Source organism: Pagrus pagrus (genome assembly GCF_965226575.1).
Source record: "Pagrus pagrus genome assembly, chromosome: 11".
Taxonomy (NCBI): Eukaryota; Metazoa; Chordata; class Actinopteri; order Spariformes; family Sparidae; genus Pagrus; species Pagrus pagrus.
This window is the reverse complement of record NC_140195.1, coordinates 18,481,962-18,495,820: the sequence shown is the minus strand read 5'-3', so window position 1 is coordinate 18,495,820 and position 13,859 is coordinate 18,481,962. Positions and strand designations below refer to the sequence as shown.

At 39.1% G+C, this 13,859-nt stretch overlaps 1 protein-coding gene across 3 annotated transcripts; it reads left to right on the top strand.

Annotated features, from left to right (window-relative positions):
• The first annotated feature begins 1,880 nt into the window (after positions 1 to 1,880).
• perm1a (PPARGC1 and ESRR induced regulator, muscle 1a) lies at positions 1,881 to 13,545 on the top strand. 3 transcript variants are annotated; one of them, XM_084365982.1, is made up of 6 exons: positions 1,881 to 1,983; positions 5,384 to 5,523; positions 5,936 to 6,036; positions 6,468 to 10,231; positions 12,466 to 12,582; positions 12,681 to 13,545. In XM_084365982.1, the coding sequence occupies exons 4-6, from the start codon at positions 6,493 to 6,495 to the stop codon at positions 12,794 to 12,796; spliced, it is 3,972 nt and encodes a 1,323-aa protein (XP_084222108.1). In that variant the 5' UTR covers positions 1,881 to 1,983; positions 5,384 to 5,523; positions 5,936 to 6,036; positions 6,468 to 6,492; the 3' UTR covers positions 12,797 to 13,545. The 3 variants fall into 3 exon arrangements, with proteins under 3 accessions (XP_084222108.1, XP_084222110.1, XP_084222109.1); XM_084365984.1 differs by lacking the exon at positions 5,936 to 6,036 and having other exon boundaries at positions 6,590 to 10,231; XM_084365983.1 differs by lacking the exon at positions 5,936 to 6,036.
• Positions 13,546 to 13,859: the final 314 nt, after the last annotated feature.

The window sequence follows — 13,859 nt, the reverse complement described above, 5'->3', positions numbered from 1 at the left end:
AGAAGGTCAGGGGAAGAGGAAGGTGAATTCACAGCTGACAACGACTTCACATCACACGACTTCAATGTGTACAATGTGTACGCAGCCAAATAGAAATTATTGTCACGATAGCATCAAAAGCGCCGTTCAAAGCATATGAAGCGAACAGTGTTGGCTGTCTTTCACTAATTAACCCAACCGATGAGGCCTGCAGGGCTGCGTGTGTTCAGGACAGACAGAGACCAGAGACACACCAGAGTCAGCCAGGGTCACCCCACACCTCAGGCACATAGCGGATGTCACGCGTCTGCCGCCTTAATTGTGTACTGTTCAGCCTCGCCAGTGTCACTCGGCTTGCTTTACAATCACTTCAGCTGTTTCACTTCAAGGAAAGAAGTGGTGAAAATGGGCTGAATTGTTTTATGTGCAGGGAGTCCGACTGCCTGAAGGCTGGAAACTGAAAGAAGAATTTGACCCGCTGTCTGGAGGTCTAAAAATACCTTGACACCAGCTAATATGTAAAGATGTGGTTGTATGTGTAATGGAGAGGGGGAAGGAAGCACTGGAGATGGAAGCTACAGCTAAAGATTACTCTGCACACTGTGAAAGAATCTTTTGTGCATCTGTAGGTTGAACCATACGGCTCCCAGCAAGTCGCCTCATTTTTCTGATCAAAAACAACATGTAGAGTGAAAAAGATTATAAACCTAGACACAGCATTATGATATATATATATTAATATTTAAGTTTTTAAATGTGTTATTTAATGCACAGACATCGCCTTCATTCAGGAACATTCCACTATGAAAATGTACAGGTTAACGTCTTGTCAATAAGATATCGGCTGCTCTGCAGACAATGAACTGGAACAGACACAAAAGCTGTAAAATGACAGTGAAATGATCCAGAAAGATTATTGTGGGTCGTCTGGTCATTTGTTACTGCATTTGAATACTGTGGAGACAACAGAAGCCTGTAACATTACACAGGATTAGAGGGAAAACACAGATTAGTTTGTCATTTGTCAAATTGGGTATTCTTCTGCTTAAAATGGTTGCTTTTGTAATTTAGCTGCAATGCACAAAAAATGTACTTATGATTTTATTGGATCTTCTTCAGTTGAAGAATAAATGCATTTAAATGGGTTATTGGGTGCATTTGTTGCGCTCACTGCAGGAAACGCAGCCTTAGGTTTTCCCAGTGGCAAACTGCAAGGGTGTCACTTTGTGTTAGCGGTAGGGACGTGACAGTTCAGATAATGTCATCACAACTTACAGTAGGTACAGAAAACATGTCACAAGTTATGTTTTGATAGAAAGAGGTTAGTAGTCTTTTGAAATTATACAATTCAAGGACTTTACAAGCACTTTACAAGGGTAAATTACTCAAATTATTCCCATTTTCTGTTGTCTTCTACTTCTACTGAATGGCATTTAAGAGGCATTTTCACTCCACTTCCTTTAAAAGACAGTTGCAGGTACTAAGGTCAAAGCTGGGTGCAACTAGAATAAAGCAAGCTAGTCAATGTACATGCACTATTATTGATAAAAGAAAGGTAGATCATGACTCTCAGGAGAATGAGGGAGATGTCAGTCAAGCATCTGCACTGCAGGCAGATAAGTCAAGGGTGTGAAGTGATTTTAACAAAAAAACCTTTGATAAGCTCATAAACTATGTTGACTTTTAAGTAAACAACCTATCAAGAGGCTATATGAAGTCATTCAAATTAGCTCCACATTGAGTATTTCTGTACGTTTCTTGAATAACATGTTATTTTGGACATTACAGTGTTTTGCATCGTTGTTTCGCTTCTCGCTGAAGTGAAACCCCTGAATGATGTCAGTACACGTCAAACGTCCTCGTTAGACACCGGTTGAGCTCGACGTGGTCCTGACTAACAGTTGGCTGTCAGACGGTGGTGGGCGCCATCTTGTGGGTGACAACAAGTGCTTCAGTCTTGCGTTGGAGTCATCGAGGTCGCTTCACAGCTGGACAGAAAACTCAGTAAGTACAATTATTCTGATATTTCCAGGCAAAAACGGCCTTAAGAATACCTTTGTTCAATTTGTCTACTGTTCTCAGTCAACATAGTGTTATAAACGTCGTCACAAGAGTCAGTTTCTTCTTCTTGAACCTTTCAGCCAGCTCTGCATTAAGACCGAGCTGTAGCTAGTAACGAGGCCTGTGGCAGCCATGTGAACCAACCTGGGCTCTGTTCATGAGAAAGGCAGGTCTCAGTGGGTCAGGGACAGTAGCCTGGAGGTACAGTCGAAAATGTGCACAGTCGACTCGCTGGATTATGACATGACCCCCAAACGGCTCGAGCAGTGATACTGCTGTGTGTGTTGTCGGTGACATTTGAGGTGAGGACAATGATGTTTTGTTAGTTCGCCTGATCAAATCTCACCATTGTCAGGAAGCATAATCCCCCTGAGTGCCTGCAGGCGCTCCCTGCTTTACTCAGGATGAACCAGAAGGCGACAGGTACAATCATTTTAGATTTCATTTTGGGACTAGACTAGTTCCTGGTATTTTGAAACCGTGTGTTGCCTCATTTAAGAGCAGATTTACTCGAGCAGAAGTCTATCTTCATCTATAACTGTCAATTATTTTCTCGATCCATTGATTAGTTGTCAATAAAATGTCAGAAAATGGTGATACTGATTAGTTGATCAGTCCCTCAAATGATCAGCCAAAAGAGAAGCAATTGATTTAATAGCTGACAATAAATCAATAAATCGTTGCAGTTCTACTGAACATATAGTAGGCTAATGTGCAGCAACTAATTCATTATATTCAGGTTCAAGGTTATTTATGAGCATCGTTTTCTATTTCAAAATGTTGAAATATAAGTAAAAGCCAGATCATTTGTGTAGATAATAATTCATTTGATAAACACGTTTTTATCTAATGAATCTCCACGTCACTTTACTCGGCCCTGATGCTGCAGCACATTTCCTCTGAAAAAGAGAAAAACACTTACAGAAGCTGTGTCACATCCTGTTAAGTCTGCTCCTTAGACAATGAGTAAGCTGAGAGTGATTACTAATATATTTCAACTCAGTCTAGTTTTTAATCATTAGTTCATTCTTTTGCACGTTTGTGCAGCAAAAAGTTTTTTTCCCCCTCATTGTCTCAAATTGTTTTGAACCCTCTTCTAACTCTCAGCAGTTAAGCCTCCTGTAAAGAGTCTATGTCAACCTGTGGGGTATTTGTCAATTGCCTAACAGCCACTATGCTTTTCTAAACAGTCCCTAAGATCCAAAAAAGGGTTCTTTGTCTATTGTTTTCTCATTTTCTGCCCATTACTTTGCCATAATTACGACTTTGCACCCCTATTTGACACGTAAGATGCCACCAACCGAGAATGCTTGGTAACGGGACCAAACACAAACTCCTCTCTGTTTAAACATCATGTCACTGAGCTGCTGCTGAATGTGTCTGTTTACTGGGCTTTGTTTAATTGACGCTGAATTGCCAGGGCTGACATGGAAAACAATTAGGGTGAAATTCGGTCGCATTAGCCAGTGTGAAACAGCCCAAACAGATTCCAATCTTAACTCCAAGAAGTGACTCAGAAGAGCCTAATCCTGTTGATGGAAACAGAATCCCACCCGTGTCAAAACGGCCCGCTGCCCCAGGTGCAGTAGTCACACAGGCCCTGGCTTGTCTCCCTTTATCACAGCTGATGAATTGAGAGGGCCCTCTTGGGCACACAGCCCAGGCTGTGGTTTGGCTAATTAGAGGGTCTGTTTTCTCATAAATATCTATAGTGATGAAAATTAGGCAAATAAAGGCTGTAGTTAAAGCCTGTGAAAGTGTGAGATGCAAATTCTGAATGTAGAGTGACACTGTGGAAGAAAACCTGGTTAATGTGTGTCTTTAAATGCAAGAATTTCCTCAATTTCATCTTTTAAGTTCTGTGATAGCCTTAGTTAACCTGCTTCTGAAAAACTTTTATTTTGTAGAATCCACAAAATCCCCCACTTTTAATACAGTTAATTCACCAAACAGCACTGTCAACGAGCAGTAAAACATATCATGTAAGGTTTTTTTTTAAATTAACAATGGGAGACCTTCATCGTTAATCAATACACTCATCGACAATTAAGGCACATTAGGCATCTGTTAAGTACAGTTTAACAGTTGATAATGAGATCAGGACTGATAGGTTATCTTGGTATCTCTTAGTGTCAGTGACATTCTGACAGCAAGGATGGTCCCGTAATCACATTGTCTTTACTAAGTCTTACTGATAGCTGTAAACAAAGGCTCAAACTCTGCTCAGATAAGCTGTACTCCCTAATGGTAGATTTCACATTTAAGCAGAAAATAAGACCTGGTTTAAACCTGACATCTGTGCCATAATTTCAGCTACCCACGAGCTAAAGGTTGTCCCAATGCTCACCAGAATTTTAATTTGTTAAATATGAAACTTATTGTCATAAAAAGTAAATGTACATGTCAGGAAGACAGACCAACTTAGATTCCAGTCATGACAAGCAAAGCAGACACAGTTAAAACCTGCAGGAACTCCTAGTTAAAAAACATAAGTCTGTTGATCAAGTGCATGCTTAACCTTTTGGAAAATTGTAATGTATGTAAAACAAAAAATCAAACATTCTTTTTCTTATTAGGTGCTTTTAACAACGCCTTACTGCATCCAAAAAACAACTAAGACAAGTTTTGAGCTTGAAATATTTTTTATACAGTAGTCTTTTGATTACTGCTTTCTCATAAGGCACATTTATACATGTATTAACACTTTATAGATCAGTAATTAATACAGATGTTCAGGTTGCCAGGTTGTGTAATTAGTATCTAATATATATTCTCTGGCATAGGTTACAATGTCCCGTCTTGTCACTCTTTAATTCATCAGGAAGACTTCTCAAAAAACTTACCTTCTCAAAAAGAGCTGCAGGGCATATGGGCCAAAGTCCATTAATTAACAACTTCTTAACCTTTACAAAAGCGGGTCTTACTGATCTATATAACCTTAATAAACTAATTATAGCCATGTTTTTAGAAACATAAAAATACTCTGCTTTGAATAATGAATTGTAAAAAGTTTTCATCAAAAAGTCTTAAAATTACTCGCTCCTCCTCCATCATTGAAAAATTAAAAAAAATCTATAAACGTGCAAATATATTTTATTTAAGAAAATAAAGAAAAACTTACTACCAGACAAAACATCTTGTGCTTCACTGAAATGTCCATTCTCAGAGTCTGTGAACTGATGTTAAAAAAAAAAAAGTGACGCTCTAATATCCAAGTGAAAGAACAATAAGAGAATGGGAATTTAAAGTAATTTGCAGTACTTTCATGAAAGTATACCTTTTTAGAAAGTGGAACCAATTTATTTTTTTCTTAAATGAAATTAACATGATTATTTTTGTTTAGGTTTAGGTGAGTCACCGGAGTCTCACATGATGAAGCTCCAATCTCATCCCCTCATCATTCTGGCTCTCCTGCTGCGTCTGGAAAGATTGAAGCATGGGAAAAATTCAGGTCCACTGTCCCTATGACATCACACCAGAGAGGTATCAGCTGACCGACACACACATCGCATGACACACATATCTGCTGAGGGACTGACTGTTGTTAGGATACAGCAGCAGCTGCTGTAGGTAGTGCTGTGTTTTGAGCTCTTTATCACTTATTTGGTTAAATATCTTGATATAGAATTAATTTAAATAAAGGCCTTAAACAAACTTAGATATAACCTACATCAGTTTTATGACAGATTTCAACGATATGTGCCAAATCAATAGTAAAATTTAAGCTAATGTGTACCCAGTTAAGCAGTTTGCTAGTGCAGAGTCTATTTAAAGTGCTGGAACATTATGCCGCTGTTGGAGATGACTGAGAACATTGCGTGTAATACGTGATCAGAAGCACCGCTCTATATTTATCAAATCATGGGGCTTGCTGTGGTGAATGCTCGTGCTAAAGAACGCCCACCAAAGGGCATACAACATGGTGCTGCTGAGACTCCAGACTCCCTAACCCTTCACCTCCACTTGTAGACCACAACCACAGCTGCAGCAAAACAGGTAGGAAACCTGCGTGGACGTACAAGTACATATGCAGACCGCTTTAATTGAACCTTTATTTTTTTTAAAACAATGATAGTTTTTGCTCACTGGCAAGTTTTATGTTATGTTATGTTATGTTATGTTATGTTATGTTATATTGCTTTAAATATTGTTGCATTTGCTTTATATTGCTTACATCTTGTTGATTATGCTGCAAAATTGTGTATAATTACAATCAGCATGCAAGTGTTTTTTTAATCACATAAATTGTTTTATTAGTCTATTGATTTATTTATCTTGTGGCAGCTCAGGGTTGAGTATTCATGCTTGCAGTTTTAATTCAGAAAATCTTTAACTTTATGAAGCAACAATTACCTGAAAGAAATACAACGCAATTCTTTTACCAGTGATTACTTTTGAAATATAGCTCTTTTTTATTGCTTTTGCAGGTTGTCCTGTGCCCTCTGATTCAAAATGGAAGACTTTGATTACAGTGTGGAGATCTCTGACCGTGACTGGGAATACTTCTTTGCGGAGTGCGAGGAGTGTAACCTGCTTCCTCCTTCATTAGCAGGTGTGGATGACTCTGGGATGAGTGACATTGACGATACAGGGTCAATTCTTGCTAAGAGGGCTCAGAAAGTCAACCTGACAGCAGACTTTTCAGAGGCAGAGCGCCCCATCGATGGGCCCCCAGACTGTGAGGGCTCTCCTGTGGAGCATTACCTCAGCAAACACGGCGTCGGTGGAATGGAGAGCGTTCTCTCGGGCAGTGAGGAGGATATACACCTGCAGTCTGTCAATATATTCTTTGAAAGGCTGAAAAATGTTACAGAGGCTGAGAGGCTTACTGAGCCAAGCCAAGTGAGAGCTGGAAAAAACAGAGAGGTAATACAAGAGGAGAAGCACTGTAGTGATGGGCAGCAAGCCAGCAGCACTGCTTTGCCAAAAAACATCCCCAAGTTAAACTCTCTGCCTGCCAGGGGTGAAACAGCAGTTGGCAAAGAGACCACTGAGCCTGTCTACACTATCAGCAACATAATGAAAACTATAAAAAAAGATGAGCCTGGTTCCAACATTTCCCCTGAACCTGCAGCCAGTAACTCAGTGCTCAAGACTAACAAATCAGCTCACCCTGAAACCAAGTTATTAATCATAGAGGAAACCTGCACAGAAACCAGAGTCAATGACGCAACACAGCAGAGTCAGTCTCATGACTCACCGGACGGGGTTGAAACAACACCTCACACTGACGAAGTAATAAAGGTGAAAATGCGCACACATCAGGACAACGTTAAACAGGAGGATATGTTCAGGTCAAGTCAATTGAAGCTCAGTAAAGAGTGCGGCACTGATTCGTGGAGTAGTCTGGAAATGTTGACAAATGTTAAATGGAAGGAAGACCTGAATGTTTCACGGTCAGACGCTACACGCACAAACAAACCGGCGAGCCAAGAATCATCTCCATCTGCCTCTGTCAGAAGGAAGAGGAGGAAGAAAAGACGACTCAGCGTTGAGCCAGCTGAGAGTGTTTGTGACTCAGAGGAGGAGCGGAATGCATGGAGAGGAGGATCTGAGGATGTTAATGTATTTAATTTAAATGAACCACGACAAAATGTTATGTCTTCTTTAATTGCATATTCAGCTGCCAGCAATTTTCCATTGAATGTATCTGCTAAGGAGACAACAGGAAATGATCTTCCTCACTACAGCTGTCAATTTGAAAGTCAGTACCAATACTCACCAGAGAGCGTTTTCCAACAGGGAAAACGTGAAGGCTCAGCTGCAAACAATCCGACTAACAATAGATCAGTAACCCCACTTAGTCAAACTGATGACAGTGTAATATCAGCATTAAACAACAGTGATAATGTGGCAACAAATTTCAGGCCATGCAGCAAATTACAGGTTGAAAAATCAGCTGGTTTGAATAAACACCTTTCAATTATTGAGAGTGCAACTGCTAAATCAGGCCAGGACAGAGAAACAGCAATCTGTGGACAAAAAGACACTAATGATAAAATGAATCACTCTATCATTTGTTGTGAAAACGAAAAATCATGTACAGCAGAGGTCAAACCACTAAGTCACAGTATTTTACAAAGCACAAAGTCAAATGAGCCCACTGTGGAAGTTGGCCAAAGTGACAAACTATCCGCTGCTAAGTCAGTCCTGGCTGAAGAGGCTGGAAATTCTGGCAGAGACAAACATACTACGTGTCAAAGAGACACTGAGCCCCAACAACAGCTGGAACTTCACTGTCACTACAAAGACCAGTATAGCTTCACACTGGAAAAGACTCACTTTCCTCCATCTGCAGATGATATGAGCACTCACAACACAAAAGCCAAGCAATTTGAAACATTAACCACCAGCCATTCACTGCCTGTTAAATGCTGTCTGTCTAACGGCCCCTGCAGTTTAGATATAAATATTACTGGGGAGCAAACAGAACGTCCTCTGGTGCGTAACACAGTAACCACATTGGATGTTTTATCAGAGAAAAACACAACAGCTGAGAGAGCTCAATTAGCAGCTTTTCATAATGGGAATCCACTTCTATCTGGTGAAATTAATCTAACAGGCAAAAGTTGGAGGGAAACCAAATCGTCCATGTCTGAAGATTTTCTAACGAGTCCCTCAGACATGACACCAGTATCATCCTGCTGCACTCTGGACACAGAGTCTCTCATGTCACTCTCAAATGACAATATCACAGATTTGTCAGGAGGTTCTTATTTATCCGTCAGTCAAAATGACTGTGAACTTCAAAGCGATAAAACATCACTAATACTGGCAAAACTCAAGGAAGGAGATGACACATCTGGACTCAAAAGCCAGTCTGAATTGGACAATGCAACAGATTCAAAATGTGATTTAGTACTTGAAGCAGAGGATGCCATCACAGTATCTAAAGCAGAACCTGAAAATGCACCAGATTCAAAACATTCAGTATTTGCGATGTCGTCTTTTTGGAGTGAGATGGAGAAGCTGACAATAAACGATATTCTGGGTTCACAAATGATGAGCAGAGCTGCTCCACCCAGCTCCCTCCCACCTTTACAGGAAAGTGAGGAGAATGACGTACTGACTATGACGGATTCAGGCTTTTTGGACGAGCCCAAGCCTCAGCAGACCACAGAGAACATGTCCTGCTATCCTAATTCCATGGAATCAAGTTCAGACTATTCAAGAGGTGTTACGTGGGAAAGTAAACCTGTCCCGATGAATCTAGATGCTGATTTATACACTGAGAACATGATGTTGACATCTGTTGGTAACATTTCTCAACCAGTCTTACCTGGAAGTGCTCAAACATGCCTCAGAAGGATTTGCAAAAATGTAAGCATGCACAATCTACAGACCCTGGAAACTCTCAGCTACACATGTAAAGGCCAAACTTTACAAACCCCAGATGATAGAGAATTAGAAAGTAGAGAGTATTTCACTGATGGACATTTGCCTAAGCAAGACAAAGACGTGGACTGTTCAGCTCCATCTATGACAGACAGCTACAGAATCTCTCTCACAGATATATTTCAGTACCTCTTTGGTGGAAATAAATCAAATCCCGAAAAATCAGCTACAGATAACAAAACCACCTGCTACACTGAGGGAAATTCTGTTCCAGAAACTTATGATCATTTCTTCTCGGAGTTTGATACAGAAAGCTTCTTCTACCCTCTCATCACAGCAGATCAGGTCAAAGACGAGCTGGTTCCCGTCTTTTCGTACTCCCGCTCAGCTAATAGAAATCTACAGTACCCTGAAGCTTATGATCACTTCTTTGCATCATCGTCTTCAGATGATTCTTCTGTGGAGTCTGATGAAGAAGATATCTGCGGTCCTGTGAAGGTGGTAAACAGGCTCAGTCGTACGTCAAGCGCATCAAAAATTTCTACAGACGTATATGACAATTTCTTCACAGATGGCGACCTCAAACAGAATTTCTTTTGGAGAAACACATTCTCCTTCAGGAATATTAGTTTAGCTGGATCTACAGGTCAGAAGCAGACTCTCTCAAACTCTCTTGTACCTGTGAGGCCAAGTGGCAGATCCCTCCAAAGAACAGGTCATGCTGTAAATGCTCTGGGAAATCAGGATGTGGGATTTCCTGATCCACTTCTCTACCACCTGGAGGACAGGATCTCCAGACAACTAGCGCAGCAGCCTTTCAGATACGAGGACTTGCAGACAGCTGTTTCAAATCCAAGTAAGTCTGGTTCACTCAATGAAGCATCATTGAGGACTAGAATTAGTTCTTAACATATGCTGTTACAGTCATTGTGGATTTTTATACAGTGGTGAAATATGTATGAAAGTTATTTTAACAGAGTTAAAAAGTTCTTTACAAAGTGTCTGTTTTGAGTAGTTTTATTTAGATCCCAATCAATTAAGAACATCTTTATTGTCCATCATTAAACTGGGCTGTGAGTGTGTTTATACAACACACAGTTCTAGATTCTGAGGTCTAGACACATTTACACAAAATTGTGTCAGGATTTTAGAAATTTCATGGAATAAAGGGAAAAGTAAAGGGAAAAGCCCTAAACAAAACATTAGCACCATCACTGAAATTAAAAATACAAGATATGCGTCCTCTCTCACGTTCAAACCAATTAAAGGAGAAACTGCACACATTAAAGTCTGTTTACAGGTCTTTGAGAGTACTACAGCATCTTTGAAAAAAGTTGTATAGCTTAAACGTTTTAAAGCTACATTAGCAACTACCATAACACAGCTGAATCTTTGACCAAACTGTCAGAGATTGAGTTGCATTGTGGTCAATGTAGGCGGCAGTATTTACAAGGAAGTAGAATCCATGGAATAAAAAAAGATACACAGACAAAGACACACTTTGTGTGTTGTGTATTAATCCATTCTTTATACCAACTTATCCTTATGAAAGCTACCACAGTATGCACGGGGTAATATGAGGCAGACCTAAAGATTTTACAGAGATAGTCAGACCTCGGATTGATTTTTAAATTCCTCATTAGCAAAAAGCTTTTTTAGTTCTTCTTTCTGAACCAGCAGTACATGGCTTTGCATTCTGGTTAAATTATGTGTTAGTAATGTTTTATTTCAAATTGAAAGGAATTGTAAAAGTGTAAATGTTTTTAAACTGTGTAAACAAATTACATATTTGTTTATTTCAGTATCCAACAGGCGGTGTTAATTGTTGGCATGGAAACACGGCTTGTAGTTCAGTTCAAGTACTCTAGGCTTAGAAATAATGAATAACTTTGTGCAACTCTCATTAAAGTATAATAGTATTTATGATACCAGGGAGGCTAAGGTCTATAGCAAAGCTAACAAAGGTAACTGTGACTCTTTAATTGCATATACATATACATTAAAAAAAAATCCTTTTTAATCAAACCTGTAAATTTTTTCACAGCTGGATGTGAAAATTATGTTTTCATAATAACGCTGCACAATTACTCAAAATATTATCAAAATTACAATATAGCCAAGTGCAATATCAAATTTTTGATAAAGGTCAAATGTGTCACAATTAATATGCTATGAATGTAGCATTGTGATGCAAAAGATAACACAGCCTGTTCCATCCTATTCACCAGATGTAAGGGAACATGCTTGTTTAGTACAGACCCCAGCAAAAATCACAGCATTTAATTTCTTTTCAGTACAAAGAAATGCAAAAAATTTCCCTTCCCTGTAAAATCATGACTCATATCACAATCGCAATATTTATTAAAAAAAAAAAAAATCTCGAGATGATGTTTTTGCATGTTGTTCAGCCCTTGTTAATAAAAATGTGTGTAACCCCTTTCCCTTAAGCTCAGTGTGCCTCCTCATATGTGTACAGTTGTAATGTAGGATATGTCATCCATTCAGTCAGCTGTTACAGTCTTGACTGGGACGGACTCTCTTACCTCAGCTGTCACTGACAGGACTGCAGGCACGTAGTGGTGAAAGCCGAGAGCATCGGTTGTACGTGATAACTTGACTTCAGTCAATGAGTGTCTTCTCTAAGCTGCCTGTAGAGCGCTCTAATTTATGTTTAGCTGTGAAGAGAAATGAAAATACCTCAACTTGAGTAGTCTTTGTGTGAATGTAAATCCCTCTTCTTAAATTTCCAACGAGCTGTAATTAAGATAATAACTTACAAGCTACTAATATAGAATCCAAAGTGCAGCAGTTGCCTGTAAGGATTATGTTTAATGCTAGTCGAGTCATAATTTCAAATATCAGTAGCATCAATCAGCCTTGTATGTTTGAGTAACAGTAATCTGTGCAGGTGCTGGGATTTGAGCAGGTCACAGTGTAACAGAACAGGAAGTCTCAACATATTATTGGGGGCTTGTGCTCAGCTGTTGGTGTGAGTGCCAACTATAATACCCTTGACCTCTCGATGGAGGTGTATAAGACCACTAAATGGTTTGAGGTGTTTTCTATAATACGCTTTCACTTTCTTTTAAGGGTTGGATGCCTCTTTCCTTCCTCTCAAACAGTCAGACATGTGTCTGGTTTGTATTGCATTTGCTTCGTGGGTGTTGAAGACTGCAAACCCACAAGTTGGAGATGCCTGGAAGGCTGGTATGTGTTTCTTCTATTGAAAAGATAAATTAATTGTTGTGTTGGAAAGTCTTGTAAAGTAACATGATGACTCACTTTTCATTTGTAATTTCACACAGTTCTGCTGGCAAATGTGAGTGCTCTGTCAGCCATCCGATACCTGCGTAAATACGTCAAGATTGAGGCAGCAGCCAGTGAGAGGAAATTATATCTCACCGCCCCGTCTGATTCTTGACACCTCCGCCTCTCAATACGTCACGCTTAAAATGAGACATTTTTCCATGAACACCCGATAAGAGTCACTGCAGGACCTATAATATTAATAATAATTATAATTTGTCCGATGCTTGATGTGCTGTTACATGTTTGTTTTACGTATTTACACTGAAACAGAGGGTATGTTTAATAGCAGTGTCACTGCTCCTTGCTTGATTAATTTCAGTCTTACCTTTTGATGACTGGAAGCATTCACATGAAATATGAAACAACCAAAGGCAAGACAAGACATGTGTTCCTCAGAAAGAAGGCTTTAGACATTTGTACGTAAGGTTTAAGTATATACTGAAAGAAGATTAGAAGCAGGTTTACTCAGAGCTGTACAGAGTTAAGATGTTTGATGGAAATGTGATAAAAGGATTAACATGATGCAATGGAAGAGTTTGAGTCTGTTTGTTCACATTGCATTCATTTAGCAGATGCTTTTATCCAAAGTGAAATAATGTGTTTAATATATAACAATAACAATAATTTAGCATATTTAACAAAAGATAATATAAATAATATTGTAAATGGTAATTTCACAAAACACTGTTACAAATGTATAACTCATTTGGGGGACTGTATCAGTGCCAGTATCAGTTTTATAGGTATGAAGGGCATTTTATTTCCATGATGGATAATTAATAGATTTGTAGACTGTACAGTATTTTGTCATGTGGGTTGCTCTGTGAACTGTTGATGTCTCAGTAAACGGCATCTCTGAGATGTGTGCTTTGTCTGTTTCTTGTTTTTTTCTAAAATCTGTCAGACTTGAAGGTATTCTTTTCAAACACTAGAGGGCAATGTAAGCTCATGCAAGAACCTGGAGTATCACAGCTGAGTGAGCTCTATTTATTTACAATATCGGATTTCCACTATAATGATGATATCAGTATTAGTTCAAGTAGGTATTAATTAGCACAACAAATACTGATAACATGGTTATTATACATTATTGCTAAGTACTTACGGGAGATCTCCTCTTTTTTACACATTTTTACAAATTATACACATTGTTCTCCAGTAGATAGCAAAGTTGA

Coding starts and splice junctions, on each gene's coding strand:
- perm1a (XM_084365983.1), top strand. CDS start 6,493: ATGGAAGACTTTGATTACAGTGTGGAGATCTCTGACCGTGACTGGGAA. Junction 10,232..12,465: donor GACAGCTGTTTCAAATCCAA/GTAAGTCTGGTT, acceptor CTTTCTTTTAAG/GGTTGGATGCCTCTTTCCTT. Junction 12,583..12,680: donor TGGAGATGCCTGGAAGGCTG/GTATGTGTTTCT, acceptor AATTTCACACAG/TTCTGCTGGCAAATGTGAGT.